At 43.5% G+C, this 21763-nt stretch overlaps 1 protein-coding gene across 2 annotated transcripts in view; it reads right to left on the reverse strand.

The window, feature by feature from the left end:
* Positions 1-21763, reverse strand: part of galnt2 (UDP-N-acetyl-alpha-D-galactosamine:polypeptide N-acetylgalactosaminyltransferase 2) — an 80127-nt gene that overhangs the window by 25124 nt on the left and 33240 nt on the right. For both annotated transcript variants that reach the window (XM_031579218.2, XM_012814314.2), the window contains exons 2-3: positions 16180-16258; positions 8727-8880 (exon numbers count right to left, since the gene is read on the reverse strand). In XM_031579218.2, the coding sequence (XP_031435078.1) occupies positions 8727-8880; positions 16180-16258 (233 nt within the window). The remainder of the gene's footprint in view (positions 1-8726; positions 8881-16179; positions 16259-21763) is intronic.

Here is a 21763-nt window from a genome sequence, read left to right on the forward strand (position 1 = left end):
GGCCGCTGCGTGAGTGAGGGGGCGAGTAAGCTGCAGACCAGGTACACCTGGCACTTCATGAGGAGGCGGGCTGTCGGCGGCACCACCACCGATGCTCTACCACACCTTCATGGGCTGCCTGTCTGCATGCCCCTTTGAGTGGGATGCAGGGGACCTCGCTCTGTTGCGGCAGATGACGAGGGAGCAGCTCAGGCAGGAAGGGGTGCTAGCCCTTACTGATCTTCTGGTGGACAGGAGAATAAGTAGGAGGGAGTTGAGCCAGTACTGCTGCAGGAGGACATGCGGCGTGGAGGCCGCCATCAGCCTTATTGAGCGGCTGCTGCAGGAACTGGTGGGTGGGGGACCTGACTGCTGCTGCCTCCATGGTCCAGGTGTCCCAGCCTCTCCTCTGCCGTTCCTGCTCCAGTCTGAAAACGGACCTGCAGTGTTCTGCGCAACACATGCAAGAAATGCGGGCAGTTCAGGACAGCGGAGACTGGACACAGCCAGTACAAGGGCATTATATACTGCCCCTCTGTAGAGGCTGTACCCAAGGAGCAGTGGTTGGAGGATATAAAAAAATGTATGAAAAATAAATTAATAGATTGTCCCCCCCTCCCAGAGGCATGGACACTGGCTTAGTGCCCCTCAACCCCTTTCCCTCCCAGTTTCACACTTTCTGTATATAGTTCTGTATATGTTTTCTGATATATATTATTATATTGTATATATATATTATGCTATAGTTGTTGTTGTTGAATTTGTTATTGCAAATAAAAGTTTTTTTACAACAAAGATTTATACATTGTTCTTTTGTGAATAGAAGGATGTATTAACTGGAACACAAATATTTTGTGAATCAATTAAAGTACCTCACACATAACTGTACATGAACTTGCATTGAAATATTCAATGTAGATTTATAAATATCTCACTAATATAAGGTAAATTAAAAGTAATATGCAAACAAATTGTGATTTCCAGTAATAAAATTGAACTTTGCAGTAAATAATGCACACCTACATTTCTGCTAGCAGTAGGACTCGAACCGGGAACTTTGGGATCAACTCTTCTCTCATAAATGCATATATGTATTGAAATATTCACTGTAGAATTATCCATATCTCACTAATATGAAGTTAATAAAAGGTAGTATGCAAACAAATTGTGATTTCCAATAATGAAAATGAGCTTTGCATGAAATAATGCAAACCTCAATTTAAAATTGTGATTTCCAATAATGAAAATGAGCTTTGCATGAAATAATGCAAACCTCAATTTCTGCCAACGGTGGGACTCGAACCTGAAACCTCTGCGCTCATAGTAATGTATATAAAAACAGAAGTTTAATGTTTTAAAAATAATTTATGATGTACATCAACATTAAAAAACTTTAGTCATGGAGGATTAGGCCATACAAAATCACTGCCTTCTTTTTTTTTTCTCCTTTTCCCTTTTTTCTCTCTTTTTTCCTCTCTTTTCTTCTTCCCCCCTTCTTCCCCCCCTTTTCCTTTCTTCCCCCCTCATGGTGTGCGAGTGTGCCCCAGCTTTTTGGCAGCAGCACTAGCGGTAGCTTTGCCTGTTATAGTTGAACATTCAGCCTGACTACTCCCTATTCAACATGGATCCAGAGTCGGCCTGAACTGAGCCCTCTGATATGAGCCACCCTTGGCCCTATTTATAAGATATGTTTGAGTTCAAAGGCCCCAAGAATGACTCCTGGAGGTTTCAATGCGTTTCCTGTCTCCCTCAAAAAAAGGAGTTGCTAGCCTTCAATAATTCGCCCTCAAATTTAAAAGTAGCATATCGAGGTAAGCAGAGTGATTGCTATGCTAAGTTAATGTCCCTGACTTTTGAATATTGATATATGTATTTAATTCGTTTACTGACATGATATTATAATGTTATCTAGCGAAATGCATGTTGACATACAGCAATAGCATAAAAAAAAACATGATTGGACCTTCATTATATATTAAACGTAGTGGTAAAATAAAGCTGGTAGGTTAGCTATGTCAAGCTAGCGTGCCTTGTTCTGTCCAGTTTTACAATCACATTTGTTTTTCACGTTCCATGTTTCCCTTTTTTACACGTTTACAATTAAATAAAAGATTTAAAGATATCACATGGTGTCTTTATTGGTTTGGCTTAATGGTATTAACTTTGCAAATAATCCCTGGTAGATAACTTGTCATCCGCAGAATTGTAAGATATAGTGTGAACAGTATTACAGATGGTAGGCACAATAAGTACACCAACCTTTCCAATTAACAAATGTTGTTGCTTATAACTATTACTAGTAGTGACATCTGTAGAGGCATTTATTACCAGTAGCTATTTCTTTATCAAAATGGCACAGCCTAGACATTGAGAGACAACCCATTGTGTGAGTACTTTTACTTTTAATACTTAAAGTAAATTTAAAAGTAAGTACTTTTTACTTTTACTTAAGTAGGATTGTTGATGTAGTACTTTTACTTTTACCTTCCTGGGTACTTGTACTTTTACTTAAGTACTAAACTTCAGTACTTCCTCCACCACTGCTGTTAATCAGCAGCATTTAAAAAGTGTGGAAGTGTTATCGTTTTTATTTCATACAAGTCCACTCCAAAGCATAAACCTACTTCCTGTCAAAGCAGTCAATGACACCAGCTTGGCTTAGAAGTTCCAGAAATGTCAAATAAGACCCCTTCCGTTCTAGTGAGCAGCTTTGCCAGGAGATGGATGTATAGAACGGTATGATAACAGAGCGGATAAACTGATGGATGAATAGATAGCTGTATGGATGGCTGGACAGATAGGGGGATGAATAGATAGATACACAGCCTGCTACAGAGCCAACAAGCCAATAGAGTTTGAAATAGCTCACATGCATGCAAGACATCACTCATCCTTTAAACAGAACAAAAGTATTTTGTACCACCCGCTTCAAATAAATAACTAAATAAATAAATAAATGAATGAATGAATGAAATGCAACCACAGATGGAGAAATATTCTTGCCTTTCAGCCAATGTCACAATATCAATGTCACCACAGCCACACACTGGAATCCTCCAGTGGCACTCAGTGACTCAAATCCACCCTCAGAGCAGGGATCCTTAACGAGGCTCAACTCCACTACCCAATGGGCTAATTATTCACACATTACCAACCCCCCCCCCACCCATTTCCTCACAGCCACTCACATCCCAAACACACAGCAGAGCGCTGTGCAACCGGCTAGCAATAGAATGCTTCCTGTGGCAATTAATATCATATTTATGGTTTACGAGCTTAGTCTAACTCAAGGGGTAAAAATGAGCCAAACTCTGTGGCACAAATTAACATTTCAGGAGGGTGAAAGCCTGGATGATAGAGGAACGCATGAATATTTCAAATGGCTTGTATTTGATACTTTTATGCACTACACAGCGCCGCTTTACCGGCAGTGGGTTACACAGGAGTGGCGATGCCACTGGTGCCTAATAATTTCTCGGTTCCTGCCAGAAAGCTATGATGTAGCAGGCAGATTATGAGGCGCCACGTTAGGGGTGCCAAGACGCCCCAAGAGAGTTAGGTAGGGAGAGGGAGAGGGAGGGAGGGGGAGAGAGGGGGAGAGAGAGAGAGAGGGAGGGAGGGAGGGAGGGAGGGAGGGAGAGAGAGAGAGAGAAAGACAGAGAAAGAGTGGAAGACAGACATACAGGTCTCTCTCTCTGTGCTGTTCATAGGGAGGCCCAGTGGTGGGCGATCAGCTTCCCAAACACACTTCCTGTCTGCCTGTCTGCTGTAAATCACTGGGGAGGCTGGGAGGCGTGCTGGGCACCGACTCGGCCCATTTGAGTCCCCGCCACTCACGAACAATGATGGGAGTGCGCACTTGTTCACTAACCAAAACAGAGAAAGGCACTTTAAACGAACCAAAACAAGAGGGCAAGACACACACAGAGAGAGAGAGAGAGAGAGAGAGAGAGAGAGAGAGAGAGAGAGAGAGAGAGAGAGGGAATGCTTGTGAAGATTAATGTGTAGGAAGCGGGGTACGTCAGGCTTAAGGCACGCTGGCGCGGGGAGCAGGGGCCGATAAAGTGGGCCTGGTGGCTCCACCAGTCTGTTTACCAAAGAGCACTTGGGTGCCATGGCTATTTGTAGCATCTCTCTCTCTCTCTGTGTGACCTGCTGTGACAAAAGCTCTTTAGTCTTGTCTTGTGTCCTTTGAGCTTTAAAATAGACTGTTGGCTATTGTTTTGAAAACATCTCGAAAGCGTGTTTTGACACGTTTGAGACAAAGGGGCTATTATTTTCCTGATGACAACAAAATGACTCGAAGTAAACTGATTAATCTGCTGTTACAATAACTATGAGTGGCATAAAACATAATTAAATGTTATGGTAGTAACGGCAGCATATGAACACATTTTCCTATACATGACCGTATAGGTGTGTGTATTTATGAACAGTATAGAGCTTATATAGTCCCATTCACAAACATATGTTTGAGATGTGGTGGGCGAAACTGGATGACTCAGAGGGAAATATAAATCATCTTTTTAGAAAATGTGCTGTAATTGCAGATCACAGTGCTTCATAAATAAGAACTGATGTCTGCACTGTGGTGCTGTTAATTGCTGCTCCACTATCAGATGTACTGCATTTCTCCTGGGTAGGCGAGTTAAGAGATGGAGGGAGGAAGGGAATGAACGACAGAAAGAAAAAAACAAAAGAAAGGGGGTGGGATGATGGAGTGAAATAAAAGAAAGGAGAGGATAGTGAGAGCTTGAGCGATACAGCAGCACTCTGTGTTACAGGCAGAAAAAGGACCAGGAAGGCAAAATTCCATATCGCCCTCCAGCATAAATTAGGTGAGGATAAGGTTGCACATTTATCTTGGTTGATTACACCAAAGCTTGTACTCCATCGCATTTTACAATGCAGGCAAGCACAGAGGAGGCCTTCAAGCGTTCAGCCTTGGCAGACTTGTCACGGACCCACAGTCAGAGGAAAGAACGTGTTCTGCAACTGGGGCACGGGCGATGAATTGTCAAGCAGCACCAGCAACACATCTTTGGAGGATTTGATGCATGTCCAAACAGCCTTTGGGGTTTCAACATCAAAAAAGTCCAAACCCCTCGCTATTGGTTAGGTTTGGTTCAGATTTTTAAGAGAGCACCATCCTATACAAAAACCCTTTTATGTTTACAGCTGCATGTAAAGTAACATGATGTCTATTATATCCTCTGAATGTCCCATCTCAAAAGGAAAAAGGAGGTATAGAATGATTTCAGCCCGGAGGCGAATTTAAAGACCAAAAGGTAGAAAATACACAAAAACACAGCAAAATGGCTGTTAAACTAATCTGCTTTGACCTCATCCATTTCGTCACACGGTGGTATTTATAGCAAGAATAATAAATGGCATATTCACCTGAAGGATTTCCTGAAGGATTTAACTGTAATACTGAACAGATGCAGCATGGCCTGTTGGCTCAAGTTAGACACTTATGATCAAAGTCTAGATTGAGTAATTTGGTCAAGGTCTTTAAATGCCCTGAAGAATGATGTTTGTTGCCAGACACTCAAATCTATTGTTGTAAACTTATTCTGGAGTAATCTAATGTTAATCCCATTTGAGGTAAAATGCTGAAAGGTTGATGTGTGTTGAGGGTTTTAAAGTATCCCTGCAGTGTATCCATTGATGAGGGTAACAGATTCATTCCAAAGGGTCACCTAATGTTGAACACACACAGAAACAGGCAGGTTATCCAGGAAAAACACCCAGTCCAGATGAGCAGTTCCAGGAACTGGAGCTGAAGCTGTAGCTGTACCCCCACCCTGCCCTCTCCCTCCCCCCATAACACACAAAAACACAGAGCACATAGTTTGTTTACTTATAGCTGGGGTAGAATTACACTAGCACACAGAAGCTCCACAGAAAGATACACAGACACGTAATAATAATAGCCAAAAATAGGATGACATTTCAATCTGGGCCACCATTGTTCACAAAGCAAATGTAAATGAACATTCATCCATGGATTCCGCAGAGATAACACCATCCTCTCACTCATTTCTTTGTGACTCCTTCACAAACAAACCGCCCCACCTCTGAAGATTGCCAAAAAGATAAGAACCAATAAGGAACACAAAGCCAAAGTCCAGCAACTGGATTACGACCAAGGCAGACATCCTTTCACCACCAGACATCCCACTTTGTGTGTGCATGTAGAGTTTGTAAAATGATTTGTACAAATACAGCTATACTTAAGTGGGGCCGCCACAGCACACAATCCACAGGTATTCCCACAAAACACATGGGAATAGAATTCCCTTCTCCGAAAGACGGACATATAAAAAGAAAGGGCAGGGAATAATCAATCTTGCCTTTTGGGTCGATCCAGACCAACAAGCAAAGGGCCTGATGCGAAGAGCATTGTCAGGAACAGCCGTGGGGCTTCTCTGTGGCCACCTACAGCATTGATTCAGGCCCTTGAAGTGAAAGGTATTTTGTAACGGTTGTTCCTGTTTGACATGCCTACACATTGTCAATACTGGCATCCCTGAAAAGACTCTGGCTGCTTCCCACACACACACAACCCAAATCTAATACCTCCTAATAATAAACCTTGGCATAGTGTGAGTGACCAGGGAACGTAAAATGGCCCATTTCACTACACTGCCCTTGCCGTGACCCCTGAGGACATGGGCAGGGTGGCACTAATCTGTGCAGATTAAAGAGCAATTCCAAATGAATCTGAAGCCTAACTGCTGGAAGAGACTCAAGACACCTGCTCCAAACATGGCTGCTGCCAGTGAAGAGGGGGGCAACCTGAAGCTGAAGATTTATAGTCAGTCTACATAGAAAAGAAGGTCAGCAATGAGTTCCTTATGAAGCTATGAATTCTACATACACGTATAAAATCCCTTTATGACAAACAGGTTCCTCTCAGATGAAAACATCTGTAAAGTTGAAAGGCAGCAGACATTATAAAAAAACATTTATCAGACAGTTCAAAGCAGACCTTCTAAAGAGTCCTCCCAAAAAAACTCGACCCAATCAGTTCTGAACTGAGAATTCAGGGAGAACTCTTGACACTGTGATAAGCAATCATTCAACAAATAATACACACCGGTAACAATAGTGAGGTCTTGAGTCTTTTTCCATCAGAGAGAAAGATTGAGAGAGTAACAAGAAAAAGTCCATTTCCCCTCTACTCCCGACTCAACCATTCTGTCCACAATTACACAAGATGTTGACAACCTAAATAACAGACATACTGGAGGCTTATTTTGCCTGCACTGTAGGATTTAGACAGATCATCACGGTGCCACCATGGAAAACTACTACAGGGTGGATTAAAAGGAGGAAGAGGCTTTGTCCTTTCCCTGTTTGCTTAACACATTCTGACATCAACGGTCCTAATTTCATTGATGGGCAACTGGCAACGAGAAAAGTCCGCCGTGCATAAACTAAATCTAATTTAATAACTTGGCAAAATCATTTTGCTAATTCAATACCAAGAGCAAGATCCTAAGCGCAAACATGGGTGGGTCAGTGTTATGCTCCCACACTTCGCATTATAGCTTTAGTTCATGCGCAACGGACTTTGCTCGTTGCCCGTCAATTAAATTAAATTAATTCTATTCTATTTATAAGGCTGCAACTGTATGCAGCAGGAATGCTTTAATGATGTGCTTGAAGTCAGGCTGTAACAGTTATTAAAGAAATGGCACATAAGAAATATATATACTAACGAAAATATACTAACTGCTACAGGTGTTAATTGGGTATACCTTTTTAACAGCAGTTAATATAACCAGCAATTTCAACCGAGTTCCATTCTAATCCATGCCACCCCATCATTAGTTTAACCGACATTCTTCTAGCAGGTCAAATTTTTGAATTACATGTCAAACACAGGGGAATAAAGCACCAACACAATAGTAAAACCGGATGTTTGAGTGTTTGACGAGCAGCCCAGGGCTAAGACTCTGCAGTGACAAAGTCTGAAGGGTCACATTGAAGCAGCGGCATCAAACACTGAAGGAGCTTCCACAGCACAGAGGAGGAGGACAGGAGAGACAGGAGAAAACAAGAAAGGAGAGAAGAAAAGCTGTATGAGAGTGGAGAGGAAGAGAGGATATGAGTAGTATAGAAGAAAGAAGTGACTAATAGGGAGGAGCTGGACAAGTGATTCATGCTGTGAAATCTGCCACTTTTGCATTTGAGCATCTATAAATCACTGAGTAAGCGGTTTGTGCTCATCTCACGAAGCACTTTCCCACCGTGATCAGACAAACGAAATGGAAGGCTACAGGGGCCAACAGAGCCCTGTCACTCTGTCTGTCTGAACTGAACAGGCATCAACACATGGCTAGGGCCGGGGTGGCAGGAGGTGCTCTCCATCCATTAACTAAACCAAACAAACCCAATTACACTGGGTACAGAGGAAGGAAATGTGATGGATAACACACTCCTAAATAAACAGGAGACCCTGGAAGGGAGTGTTCCCTTCACAGCCATTACTTGTGAGAAAGGAATCTTACTCTTTCTTTGGGGTTGTTGATGGGGGAATAAGGGCATTTTGGAATGTGCCAAATAGTTTGAAGCATTATGAAAACATCCTCTTGCCTTTCATGCCTTTCAGACAAATGCTTGCAACAGTCTTGTGTTGACACATAGCCATTAGCATCTTCCCTGGCCTCAGGCACTTGGCATGAGTGTGAAGTCGCTGTAACCTCAAGTCACTGGAGAGTCACAAAGTGCCAACTCACTGATCGTGTCTAGTGTCGGGGACTCCCCGGTCCATGCGGAGTTTGTCGCTCTCCACTTGGTTGAACTTGTTTCGGGCGTAGGGGTCCTGCCCCGGCCGCACCACCGTTGCCCCCACATACAGGTCCTGGTCGTAGTCCTGCCACCTCACCTTGCCTGCAAACGGTCAAGAAAAAAACAGGACACAGATAGGCTAAGTCTCTGGTAGTGGCAACAATAATAGTGGCATTGAGTCATTTTTACTAGGGACAATTAACGATCAAATATTGAATTTGAACACTAAAACCGCAAAACGGCTACGGTATACAGTGGAATCCTATGAGAGCAAGTGAACCGCTTGTTTTCTCCACTGACAGGCTTGTAAATGTTATCATCAGGGTTGGACAACATGAAAAGGATCTCTACAGAGGTACACCTGCGTCATTTTACCTCAATAAATGTAAAGAAACTGTAGAAAATGACTTTGTATAGTCAGCGTTTCACCGGTTTTTAGTGACTGTAGTCAATTGTCCTACGTGTGGTGCGGAAGTAGGCACACAAAGGAGAGCGCCTCCCTTTGATACTCGACTACAGGCACCGAGTAGGGTGCACCTACAGTATCAGAGACCAGAAGATTGAAATACTGAGGAAGGCAGGAGTATGTAAAATAGCTTACTTTGTCTTCAAATAGGACTTTCACACAAAAGATGTTTGACACACAGTTGTAGGGAAAATAGGTTCCATGTACCACTTGGGTAGCTCATATAAAATGGACAGTCAAAGAACCCTAACAGACGTTCTACAAGGAACCCCTTTGAGTTCTGAGTAAAACCTCATGGATTTCAGTTGGAAAGAGAGAAGCCAGAAACCTTACAAAAATGCACTGTGAGGATTTCAATGCCAGGGCTTTACAGTTCCAGCTGTGCTATAATAAGGCTCAAGCAATCCAATAGGAACATAGGAAGGAAGCAAGCAAATAAATGAGAGACAGGCAATCATGTCTGGAAGGTGGTGTTAGCGCCTATGTAATTTGCTATAATAAAAAGACTAGCTGCAGTCTAAAACTGACATGAAATTTACAGCACAAAACTGCTGTAATTAGTCTTCATGACTAGGTACTCATTTCTAAAAGTGTTGAAGAGCATCTCTTGTGTGTGTAGTGAGGAGAACTGCAGTACTAAAAGAGGAAACCAACACACTTAGTGACAGATCTCCTCTCAAAGCAACATGTAAAAATACGTCCCCCTCCTTATGACAATGACGCATTTTCAAACTAAATGTATTACCGATTTAGTCTTTCAGTACAACTTGTATTCCTGGAGCTCATGTGGTGGACACCACCGGCATCATGGGTCCAATGCCCAGGGAGCACACATAATGGTAAAAGGCATGTGCTACAAGTTACACCGGACAACACTGTTAAATGAACAGAATGTATTACTGGTATGTTGCTTTTTTATTTCTTACATAGAATTACTTCCTGTAGCTCAAAAATTCGAACAAGCTCCTGGAGAAAAATCACCAACACTCAGTTTCGATACCCAGATAAAAATGGATATCTCTGCCGTGCTGTAGGTCGCTTTGGCCAAAGGTGTCTGTTAAATTAATGCATGCTTGTCCCCCACCCCCACCTCGCACAGAGTACTGAATGAGAGTACACAGTGTGTTCCTCCCTGCCGTTCTCCTGCGGCTGCATGTGCACTGACACAGTGAGGGGGAACATGAGACAGCTGGTTTTACTTTGGTGCCGTTGACTCAGTCCCCAGCGAGTCTGTGGTGTTTAGGCACCAGATTCCAGAGCAGGAGGCCCACAGACGCAGCAGCACTCCGCACTCCAGCAGCCCTTCACGGGGCTCACAGTGCTTAAACTCTAGTATGCTGGGTTAAGACCGGCACTGTTTCACTACACAGTACCACTATTGAGAGCTACAGAGGTACGCACACGCACAAGAGCACACACACACACACACACACACACACACACAAAACAAGGGAATAAAAGGCACAGGTCCTTGAGCAAGTACACACATGTGCAATATGCATACACTGTACACATCCAAAGAAACCTTTGGAAAATATAATATAAAAAAAACTTTGAAAAAATGTAATGCCTATGCAGAAATGCACCAAAAAGTAAAGCCACACACACACACACACACACACACACACACACACACACACACACACACACACACACACACACACACACACACACCTGCTTATAACTACAACACACAAACACTCGCACACAAACAACACATTCATACTAGCACGATCAGCTCTTGAATAAAAAAAGGACACATCACAACAGCTACCAAAACATGCTGTTTATCCCTCCAAAACACAAACGGAGAACAAAAGACTAATGATGCACATTGAACTGACAACATGACAAAGCGATACGGCTCACTGTTTTGACTGTTGCCATGCTGCTTGGAGGCCTAGAGCAGAGATCTCTCGCATAATTGCTCAGAGAACAGAGCTTGATAATGGACTATGAGTTAATTAATGGTTGGGCATTGGTGCCCCTCTACAGCATCGTAATCAGGCTTGTCTGTGAAAGATCGATCTACTGTACTAATTGCCTTGCTAAATGTGATAGTCTGAACACGACGGCTGTTGGAAATGGTGTACTAAATAAGGGACAAATAACACAGATGGATGGGAGTACTTAGCAGAGGATCACGCTGCAACTACAGGTCTCAATGTGATAGAGGTTTATTTCTCTCTTTTCTTTTTGCCACTCCATGGTCAATATGTTAGCTTGCGAGCTTGAAACATGGTCACAATAACATACAAAGGATGAGTCACCTGCTAACAGTGTTAGCTAATGGGACTGATCACAATGGTCACAGCCTGGTTATTATAGTTGTTAGGAGCTTATAGATGATGGCCATCAAACTCAAGGAAGACTGTATAACTGCAAATATGTATGTGGAAAGCCCTTCTTCTGAAAGAGTGAAAAGCAGTCTTGTGTAGAACATGTCTCTTACATCATCTGCACTAGTGGTGGTTTTGCAAAGGTCAGCGATTTAGGCGTTTCCCCTCGGATTGCCAAATTCCTCCTTTCAAAACGGAACTCACTAGTCAGGAAATCTAAAGAATCTTGGCTGGAAGGTCAAAAGGGCACCAAGGCATCAGCCCTGCTGCTGCTGCTGCTGCTAAATAAATCTATTAATATTCAAAACACACCCGGAGTAACTTAATCAAAAGAGTTTGGGCCAGGTCGGAAAAATTCCAACATTGCCTTCTCCTGCGGAATGCAGTCAATTACAGCACAAAGTTCGCCTGTAAAGACAGCAGCATACCACGGGAGAAGAATGTGAACGGTAGCCCTGGAGCTGGACGGGTGGAGGTAGAAGGAGGTTAATTGCACCCCAGAGCCGAAATTCGGCTCAGCAGAACTGGCATCAAATGTCACGCCTTCGCAGTGGTCCAAGGAAGGTCCAGGTTTTGTCAATTACGCTACGAGAAGTGCTAATGGCAAACAATATGGACAAGGAGTTATGTGAGCGATAAGGTCACTGAAGGTTTTTATTGAAGCTCATATACTCACATCACCAAAAAATGCCTTTCCGTCACAAGACTGACCAAAGCTGCTGCCATGAGAAGGCAACTCAAAGAGGAAATGACAGTGTCTGGTCACCTTTTCATGACTTTTTGCCCAGGACATAACCGTGTTTCTAAGAAGAGATTGTGATGGCCTAAAGGCTTTTGCTGCGAGAATATGGACTCCTGGAAGAAAATAACGAAGGTTACGTAACATCACCACAAGTCTGCAGGCATATGATGTAGAATGCCGGCATTCACAAACCTGAAAAATGCATCTTTTTGTACTACACAATGGAATCACAATGTTGGCTGACCTCCAAGAACATAGGCAGTACATGACTAGGCTCTATCTGGTGTCATTTGTATGACTTTCTGCGAAATGCCGCCTGACAAAATCATTAAGTCGTGTGTGCGGGTGTTGGTGGGGGGCAGGCAGTGCTACTGGTGTGCCTGGCGTCTGACGCCAGCGCCTCAGACAAATTATCAGCTCAGAGCTCTGAGGTCGATAGCCACGTCCCCCAGCCCTGGGAGCTGGAGCTGACACCAGTCTAATTAGGTGCTCACAGAGAACAAAGCTGTCGGATGGTGACCTCCACACACACACACACACACACACACACACACACACACACACACACACACACACACACACACAGCAAGCAACCTCCTACCAAGAGTGTTGCTCACACAAGCAAAATTCATACAAGATGCCCTTGCTTGCAAACTCACAAAAACTCTTTACTTTAGCCTATCACTATTTTCAATTTACACACACACAAACACAATACAATACCATTGAACATCACCACAGTACAATACCATTGATTGGTGAAGCACAAGCTACAATGACAGAAAGGCAACTATAGGCCAATATAGCAGCAGGGTGGACATCTAGGGATTTGGCAGCCAGTGAGCCAATTTTTCAATACCACTTACCCTCACCACAAGCACACTTCAGGCTTGCACAGTGCCTTTGAAAAGGTAGTCACTGGCACTTCAGCCCCATTACAATGGCAAGCCATGCCTGACACCCTCTCCTCTGGCTGGCATGAGGTGGGGACAAGATGGCCGTGTCTCAGGTGGTTCTTGACACACACACACACACGCGATTTATTTGGTCCATGCCCATGTGTGAGTGCTCCATGCTTGGCCTCAGGGAAGAGCTTAGAAGCACCCTGGACTGGTTGGACGGAGGCGATTCTCTCCGGCGTGAGAGGAACACCGAATGCCTAGCCCTTCAGCTGAGAGCCGGCTTGTTCTGCGAAGGGTACTCGTCAGCACCGAGGAGGGCCTCTCTCCGCAACCTCAGCACTTTCAGTGCCAAATGGGCCTCAGATTGTTGGCATGCCAGCCTGCATACTCTCAGTCTGAAATATGTCAGAGAAACTACAGATGCAGTTCACCGAACAGCTCCGCGTTGCATTGACCATTTTCATTTACCAGTAATCATTCTGCTGATGTTATTATGATTTCATTAATTTATTCACAAACACATGTAGTGTCATTGTGAACTGGTGGAGGCTATGGAAGCCAACTTAAAACGATGTATAGGCCATCTTGCACACAATCAGAACGGATTACATCTCATTAAAAACGCGGAGTATATCGCTCAATATCACAATAGCAGGATTTCCTGAAATAAGAGCAAATCAATGCAAGCAGTATTGTTTTGAATCCACTTGTGGCAGCCTTTCAACACGGTCCAGTGCAGTGTGCTAACACTACAGAAAGGGACAAGCAAGCACAGCTGTAGCTGCAGGATCTACCCATTTAACAGAAACATTCTGAAGCTGGCTCCACCTCTGGGACATGTACCTTCACTGTGATTACTCATAGCATCAGGTTACCCATTTTTAATCCTGATCGGAGGGTTCTTCCAATCTGACTGCCATAATGCCCTCAATCACAGCTGCATCAGAAACACGTGCCACGTTTTTTTGGCATTTCTACAAACAACCTCGATTAAAAAAAAATAATAATAATAAAAAAAAAAGCAGACAACCTCTGGATTTTTCTGTGTGTGACCTACATAGACACACACAAAAGGACAGACACAAAAAGATATTGACAAGCGTCCTCAAATAAAGCCAGAGATTTGCTACTTGGTAAGGCGTGGGGACGTACATCCAAAGCTGGCCGGAAAGACATACATCTTCCTCCTACCCTTGCCTTAGAATGCATTGCTTTGGGTGAGAAATCATGTTTGTGACACAAATTAAATGGAACAGCTCTCGAAGGACCAGCTCACCGGAGAGACTATGTGGCATTTCACCGATTAAAAATACTACCGTGGCACATCCTGTACCAAACCGGTCCTTTAAATGCCCAAAGACATCTCTTTCTTCCGCTTTAATAATTTAAAGACTGGATTCATACCGACACCTGAGGCCTCACATATCCGCCACCTTTGCTTAATAAAGTCTCTGCTTGCCTGGACAGATATTCATATGCATGAAAGAACCCAGATGGGTGATGGCAAAAGGCAGCCCTTCCACGTCATGGTACCATCTATCTGTGTAGACAGAGTCTCTACTGGTTTTACTGTCAGAATTTGTTGTTGTTGTTGTTGTTTGTTCTGCTACTGCTACTGTTGTTATTGTGGTGGCAGTGGTTGTGGTTGTTTGTGTTGTCTTTGGAGTGAAGTACTGACTCTGTAAACGGAGCACTTGAAAAACGCCTGAGGCTGATCCAGCCAAAAAGCTGATGTGAAGGTTTGAACATCACTTGTGCTTGTGCAACAGAACAGTACAGCACTAGCTTTTACAGTTGGCCTGAGGGGTTAAGATTATGTGTTATAATATGATGTGTGTGTGTGTGTGAGAGGGTTATTATTGTAAACTAAAACTAAGATGAAAATGAATGGTTGAGACATTTTTGTAAATTAGCGCGTCAGGACCTACACTCACTAACAAACGGAAGAAGTAGTAGTTACTATCAAGTGAACAAGTCCGAAACGTCAGGGAGGGAACGTACGAGTCCTGTAAGGAGCATTTCAAATTTAATAGTGAAAGAGATACAAGCAAACTCAAGTAAACTGCATCTATGCCGTAGAAATCAAAGGGAAAAATCGACAGAATCTTAAAGTTCACCTTCAAAGTTACCATTGACGGGAATAAACATTATCCATAGGAATGAATATAGCGAGATGGAGCATGAGTAATGAACATAATGTTCTTAACAACCTGTAAGTTCACAAGTGACCTCTTCACGATTTTGTAGTTTACTATACTGGTAGGGTTGACAGTGAAAACCCATGTCATATTGGTTTGGTTGGTTGGTAAATTGTTGAAATATTGAATTGCTTTCTTGCCTTTTATGTGTATTAAAGGTGAAGTCAGTGATTCTAATCCCATACACTTTTTGTCAAATTCAGTGTTCTAACTGTCCGTTCAGTGTTTGTGTAAGAACAGCAGAGGTTTTTTTTTAGCACAGTCTTGGCTATGTACATGGAAAACAAACATAGTGGCTCAGACTGAGCTATAAACAATCCCAGTCAATCAACACAGTGATTCAGGAGCACGGAAGGGAGGGGTGTCATTTGATTGGCTGTTGAGCAAAAATATCAACAACCTATTGAGAGAGAGAGAGAGAGAGAGAGAGAGAGAGAGAGAGAGAGAGAGGGAGAGAGAGCGCAAGAGAGAATATGTGACATATGTATGGAGGATGGATAACCTACTGGGTGTGTTTCGTGGTCTGAATCTGTCTAGTTGTGTGTGATACATGGGGAATGGAAGACCTGGAGGGTGTGTTTTTAGGATCCGCATTGGGGCACGCGTGTGTGTGTGTGTGTTTCTGCACTGTGAGTGGAGGATGTATTCTTTGGATTAGTGTGTGTGTGTGTGTGTGCACGAATGAGTGTGTTTGTTTGGCTCTGTGGACATAAACAAATAAATAAATAAATAATTCAAATGTGCGTGTATGTACCTGGTGGAAGGGTTTCTAACCCTTGGGATTTCTCGTCTACGTTGCTCTGTGCCTGCGCATCCATGTCCCTCCAGTCATCCTGCGGACAAGAGTTAAACAGACACATGAGTACAGTAAATCACACACACACGCACACACGCACACACACACTAATCTATTGTATTTCTAACTTGCAAGCAAGGTCTAGGACTCTGAGGATTCCGCATCTCACCAATTTATATTCTGACACAAACACATTGGCCCTCATTCTCGAACATTTTCTGAAGTTTCTTCTGAAATGTTTCTTACGGGCTTCGGAAAAACAACGTAAGCAAAAGACATCCGCCAAATTCATGCACGCTTGAAAATGCGGTCCTACGCAGCAGAAGTTTTCTGGGCTGTGCTCCCCCGGAAGAGTTTTCTTAAATTGAAAGCGCGTTCTCGTGCTCCTAAATTTGCATACATACACGCCCTGCCAGCTCCTTATAAGGGCACGCAACCGTAGTGACGTGTGCAGTCGGAATCGACCGAATCTACACGAAAGCAACTCGTAAACGAGTCATGTCAAAGCGGTTTCGTGTACATTACATTTAGTCATTTAGCAGACACTTTTGTCCAAAGCGACGTACAAGGGATAGAACAGTCAAGCTACGAGCAATAGAGACCTAGTGTAACAATAAATACTACTTTACATAAGAAATAGAAAAACGAAATAGGAAATAAAAACGAAGTGCAGGAATGTAACTGCTATAAGTGCAAGTTAAGCACTAGTGGAAGTGCCAGTTAGGAAGGGAGGTGCTCTCTGAAGAGTTGGGTCTTCAAAAGCTTCTTAAAGGTAGAGAGGGACGCGCCTGCTCTGGTAGTGCTAGGCAGTTCGTTCCACCAACGTGGAACTACTTGAAAATTCTGGATTGCCGTACTTGCACAGACGGCAGTGCCAAACGACGCTCACTAGACGAGCGCAGCATTCCGGTGTAGTCCTTTTATTTATTTTATGACATCACGGTGCCTCGTAGAATCATGACTATAGGCCTACATGTGAAACGTAATTGTTAATGATACTTTAATCCGAGGATCTGTAGAGTTGATGTGAACGCAATCACCAACGATTTCTCACAAATTCATTAACACGGAGAGTTTTCTTAAATGCGATTCCTCAAAAAACCACAAGATGGCCAACGGGGCCATCTTGTGGTTTTTTAAGGAATCGCATTTGAGAAAACTCTGGCCGAGTTACGACTGCTATTTCGAGTTCGGAAAGTCTTCTGAAGTTCAGAGCAAATCCCAGATGAGAAAACTTTCATGAATGCCGAATGTTGTCCTAAATCCAATTCCTCTTAAATTCCTCTTAAATTCCTCTTAAATTCTTCTTAACTGCGTTCGAGAATGAGGCCCATTGTCTTCTGGGACCTGACATTCTCACAGCACAGCTGCACATTAAACATGATCGCTGGGCCTACTTTCAATCCCGTTATGCTTCACAACCGTCGCTCACCTGGGAGACCGAACCCGCGGTGTACAAAGCCAAACAGATAGTACTGAGGAATGTGCACTACTACACCTCCCACTCCCAATAAATGATTTAGCTTCGGGAGAAAATGTCTTCACAGGATGCATCTCACAGTGGTGGTGGTGGGGACACACAGTAGGATAGACACACACACAAACACACGAGTCAATCAGGGAGTAAGAAAATGCCTTAGAGTAAGAAATGGAGAAGCCTTGTTCTGTGATGAAACCATTATCCCTGTTCAGCACCAGAGCGCATGCCTTTTGCCTCCTTCTGCCTTTGAACACTCCAGTAAGGTCTTAAATGTCTTTATCCTGCAGTCTAAAAGCAGCCACCAATTCACTCACATTTTAGTTTGTTGCATCTTTTTTAGATCCAAACCCTTTTAAACTTTGTTGTTTGTTTTCAACCTCTGGATCAAAAGGGGGTATTGAACAAAGATTTTAAACGATGTTGTTATCACATTAAGTCAGCAAGACAGTCAGATGATCTGGCAGGCGTTCCTCCGTCAAACAAGAGAATTACACCAAGTCAGAGCAGATGCAGTCAGAGGAGATGAGAAATAGAATCTGATCTGTAAAAATGTGGACGTGTTGAGACTAACTGCCTGCAGTTACATCAGTGATTTGATGGCCAAGGAGAACAGCATTTGTTTCTAATGAATAATCTGCTGAGGAATTGGCATAAACAAGCTGCAAAGCGGCCGGTGGTGACGGAGGACTATCTCTCATTTCTTCTGTCCAAGAGCTAGAGCGCATAACACTCTGCCAGCCAAGACAAAGGCAGCAACCTCTCCTCAAACTGCAGGAGGCTTTGGCACCCGCCAGCCAGCCATTTGTTCATCAGGCCTGCACCCACAACACATGCTGGAAAATATGGCCGCGTTGACAATGGGACCAAATGGACTGAGCCGACTGGTTACGACCGGCCCGGAGAGCAAGCAGGCCGCGGCGCTCAACGTGATTCATAGTAAGTCAACAGGAAAGCCCTTTGCCAAGGTTAGCTGTAAATACACAGGGAGAGCCTGGACAGGGTAGCTAGCAAATATCCAAGTCACACCCAAGCTTCCCGCACACAGCTTTCAGGTCCAGAAATCCTCATCTACAATGCTTCTAATCAGCCACACAGATTCAACACCAAACTGATAATGATTCTAACTTAATGCTCTGAGAGCACCACTCTCACCTCTGATCAGCTAATAAGCATCATTTCATAATAAGGTTTCTAAAAGTGTATATATAAAGAATGCTGAGAGCTGTGATCATACAAGGCACTATTTGGCTTGGTTATTAGTCAGTGGAGAGCAGAATGGGGAGTGATGTGTGAGAGCAGGAAAGCAGCTCATTAACAGAGCAGAGGGGTGATCACTGTGAAATCAGTTGCCTCTGTTGCCTCGGTCACAGTCGCCAGGGCATGAGATCTGGCTTCACGGTCGTACGGATTATGTTTAGCACTCCCCCCCCTCACTCACACACACACACACAAACACACACACACCACCCCCTGCTGCACTCCGCACCCACCCATGACTCCGTCAATCATTAATGATCATGTCATTGTTAAGCCACTGACTCAGGGATTTTTTTTTTTTTGCCCACGGGTAGACAGCCAAATGTCAGAATCATGCCTGAAATTAGCTCGACGGGACGACAGGAATGGTTCCATCTCAGCAGGAAAGCAGTGCGTAAAAAAATGTTATGATGATGCCAATCATGCAAGAGAGCGCCTGCCACGGCAGAAGGACTGGAGCATCCATCTACACTCCTCCTCACTCCATGTCCTCCTCACGCAGGTGGCCCTCCAGCAGGGGCAGTAGCTGATCCCCCATCCCAGAGCCCTCTCACAGGGTATCAGCAGAGAGGGAATAGACAACCTGACATCCACTGACCATCACAACACGAAAGATCAAGGCTACGGTCATCCATCTGGTCAAGGTCAAATCCATCCAGCTTAACGCATCCCTGGCCTTGTTGTCAGAACCTGAAGGATAACTGGCAACATTTATCTTCATAATTTCGAGTTTAAAATATAAGCTTCAGATCAATATGGAGTGGGTAGCATTGGGTTTTTAGGAACAGTGAAAATTAAGGTAAGTCATTGTTGTAAGGTATGTTAGTTTTGGCCATGTTGATTTTGCGTTTCAGATTACCTAGGAGTAACATCAAAAGGAGTGTCAATTTGGGTGTTTGTTTGTCAAGGGTCTCAAGATTGTGTTTGGGAACACTGACACAAAACAAGCAACTTCCGTGTTCCGTTTAATTCTATCCTCTACTGGAAGTTTCAGAAAAGAAGCAACATATTAAGACACTTAAAGCCAGCTAAAAAGCCTTGCAGATTGACGAGATAGGATGTCACACAATTTGTTCTGAACTGCGCTCATCGCATCCAGCGGGGTGAAGTCAGGTTAAATATTAATCCAGTTCCAACAAAATGATGGGAAGATTTTATCCCTTCATTATTACCAGGCACCTCTGAGTGGAACTAATTAGTTCTCTCTGAGCTCAAGTGTGACAGGACATAAAAAAAGCAGCCTAGCTGTGAGGACGAGAACTAAATTTAGGGTTGTGCTTAAAAAAATAAAAAACAAAATGATTATCTCTCTCTCTCTGGTTCACTTAAGCTTTAGCTCAAAGACACTTCAAATGCCAGGTTATATCTGTGTGTGGTTTAAAAAAAAAACTATATTCAGGTTCAGTGTTCAATCGGATGAGGAAACAATGCAGTTTGTCAAACAATTACGAGTCGCTGATGAGCAGAACACCTGGCTTGCCACTAGCCAGGCCCGTAGGATTGTGAGCGCTCGTCACCAAAGCGGAAGGGTGGACAACAAAAATGTTTCACGGTGACGTACCAACTGCCTCTGACATTTGGCAAAAAAGACGGGACGCTGGCCTCAGCCCAAGCGCTCAGCTTGGTTTTGCGTGCATGGCTGGGCAGGAATACAGAAAGTGGGACATGTGGTTCATGCATACAGACCAACTCAAACAAAATCAGTGCAGGCTGTGTCAACCAAATATGCTGTTCAATTACTGATGGAATGAACCAAACAAGAGTGCCTTTTTATTTATTTTTTATTTACTTTCATGAAAATGGTCGACCTGCAGGCACTGCTGTAAAAATGGTAGACAACATCATGAGAAGGACTGTTGATACGTTTTCCCGAGAAGTCATATCAGAAGTAATCACTTCCTCTCACTTTCACAGGGGAGACTCTTTTCAAACTTTACCGTTAAAGTTCATCCACCTGTTTCACCAGAACGGAAATGTAATACGTTTCAATTTCGCCTCTATTGCCTGGTGCCTTCCTTTGCCTTTCTTGGCACTTTACACACATCCTGGTGGATGTCTGAAAAGGTCTTCCAATATGCTGGAGAGAGCGCTCTGTGAAAAGGTCATATCAAGATAGCGTCACGATGCTGAGTGTTGATTGGCATGGCTGACTCTAAGCCTACTATTCAATCAGGCTCTCGCCTGCAAGAAAAGAAAGGAAGAGAAAAACGGGAAGAGTAGGAAGGCCCAACAAAGAAGCTGGGAATGAAAGAAGGTTAAAACTACTGCTACTGTTGTTTGTGTTTTCACTCAGTGGTTGACATGTTTGTTAAAGTCAATGATGTCAATAGAGTCAATAATGCTGTGGTCTCGGTTATGATCCACGCAAACCACAGCGGCAATCAAGGGACAAACAAAAACAAGTTACCTTAGACTGAGCGTCACTGTTCCCAATTTTTTTTAAAGGATTTAGAACTTGCACAACTTAATCAGTCGAATGAAGATGACGTCATGCGAAAGTCTATAAACCTCAAACTGGGCTCAACACAACCAACAAAGCCTCCTGACATTCCATAATGCTACAAGCAGCATTATTTATCTTCATGTAAAGGCTCTCCACGTTCAGACATCAGCTCTTCACAAAAAAAAGATACACACATATCAACCCTTAATAAGTTTCGTAAAAACATATGCTGCAATCGACAACATATAGGGTACAGCCTAATTGCAGAACAGCAGGTGGAGGATCATGGCTAATTGCTGGAGTCATTTGGTTCGATGTTGACAAATGACGCACAGAAAATGTCTGCCACCCATCATCTTCCC

Source organism: Clupea harengus, chromosome 13, assembly GCF_900700415.2.
Source record: "Clupea harengus chromosome 13, Ch_v2.0.2, whole genome shotgun sequence".
NCBI lineage: Eukaryota > Metazoa > Chordata > Actinopteri > Clupeiformes > Clupeidae > Clupea > Clupea harengus.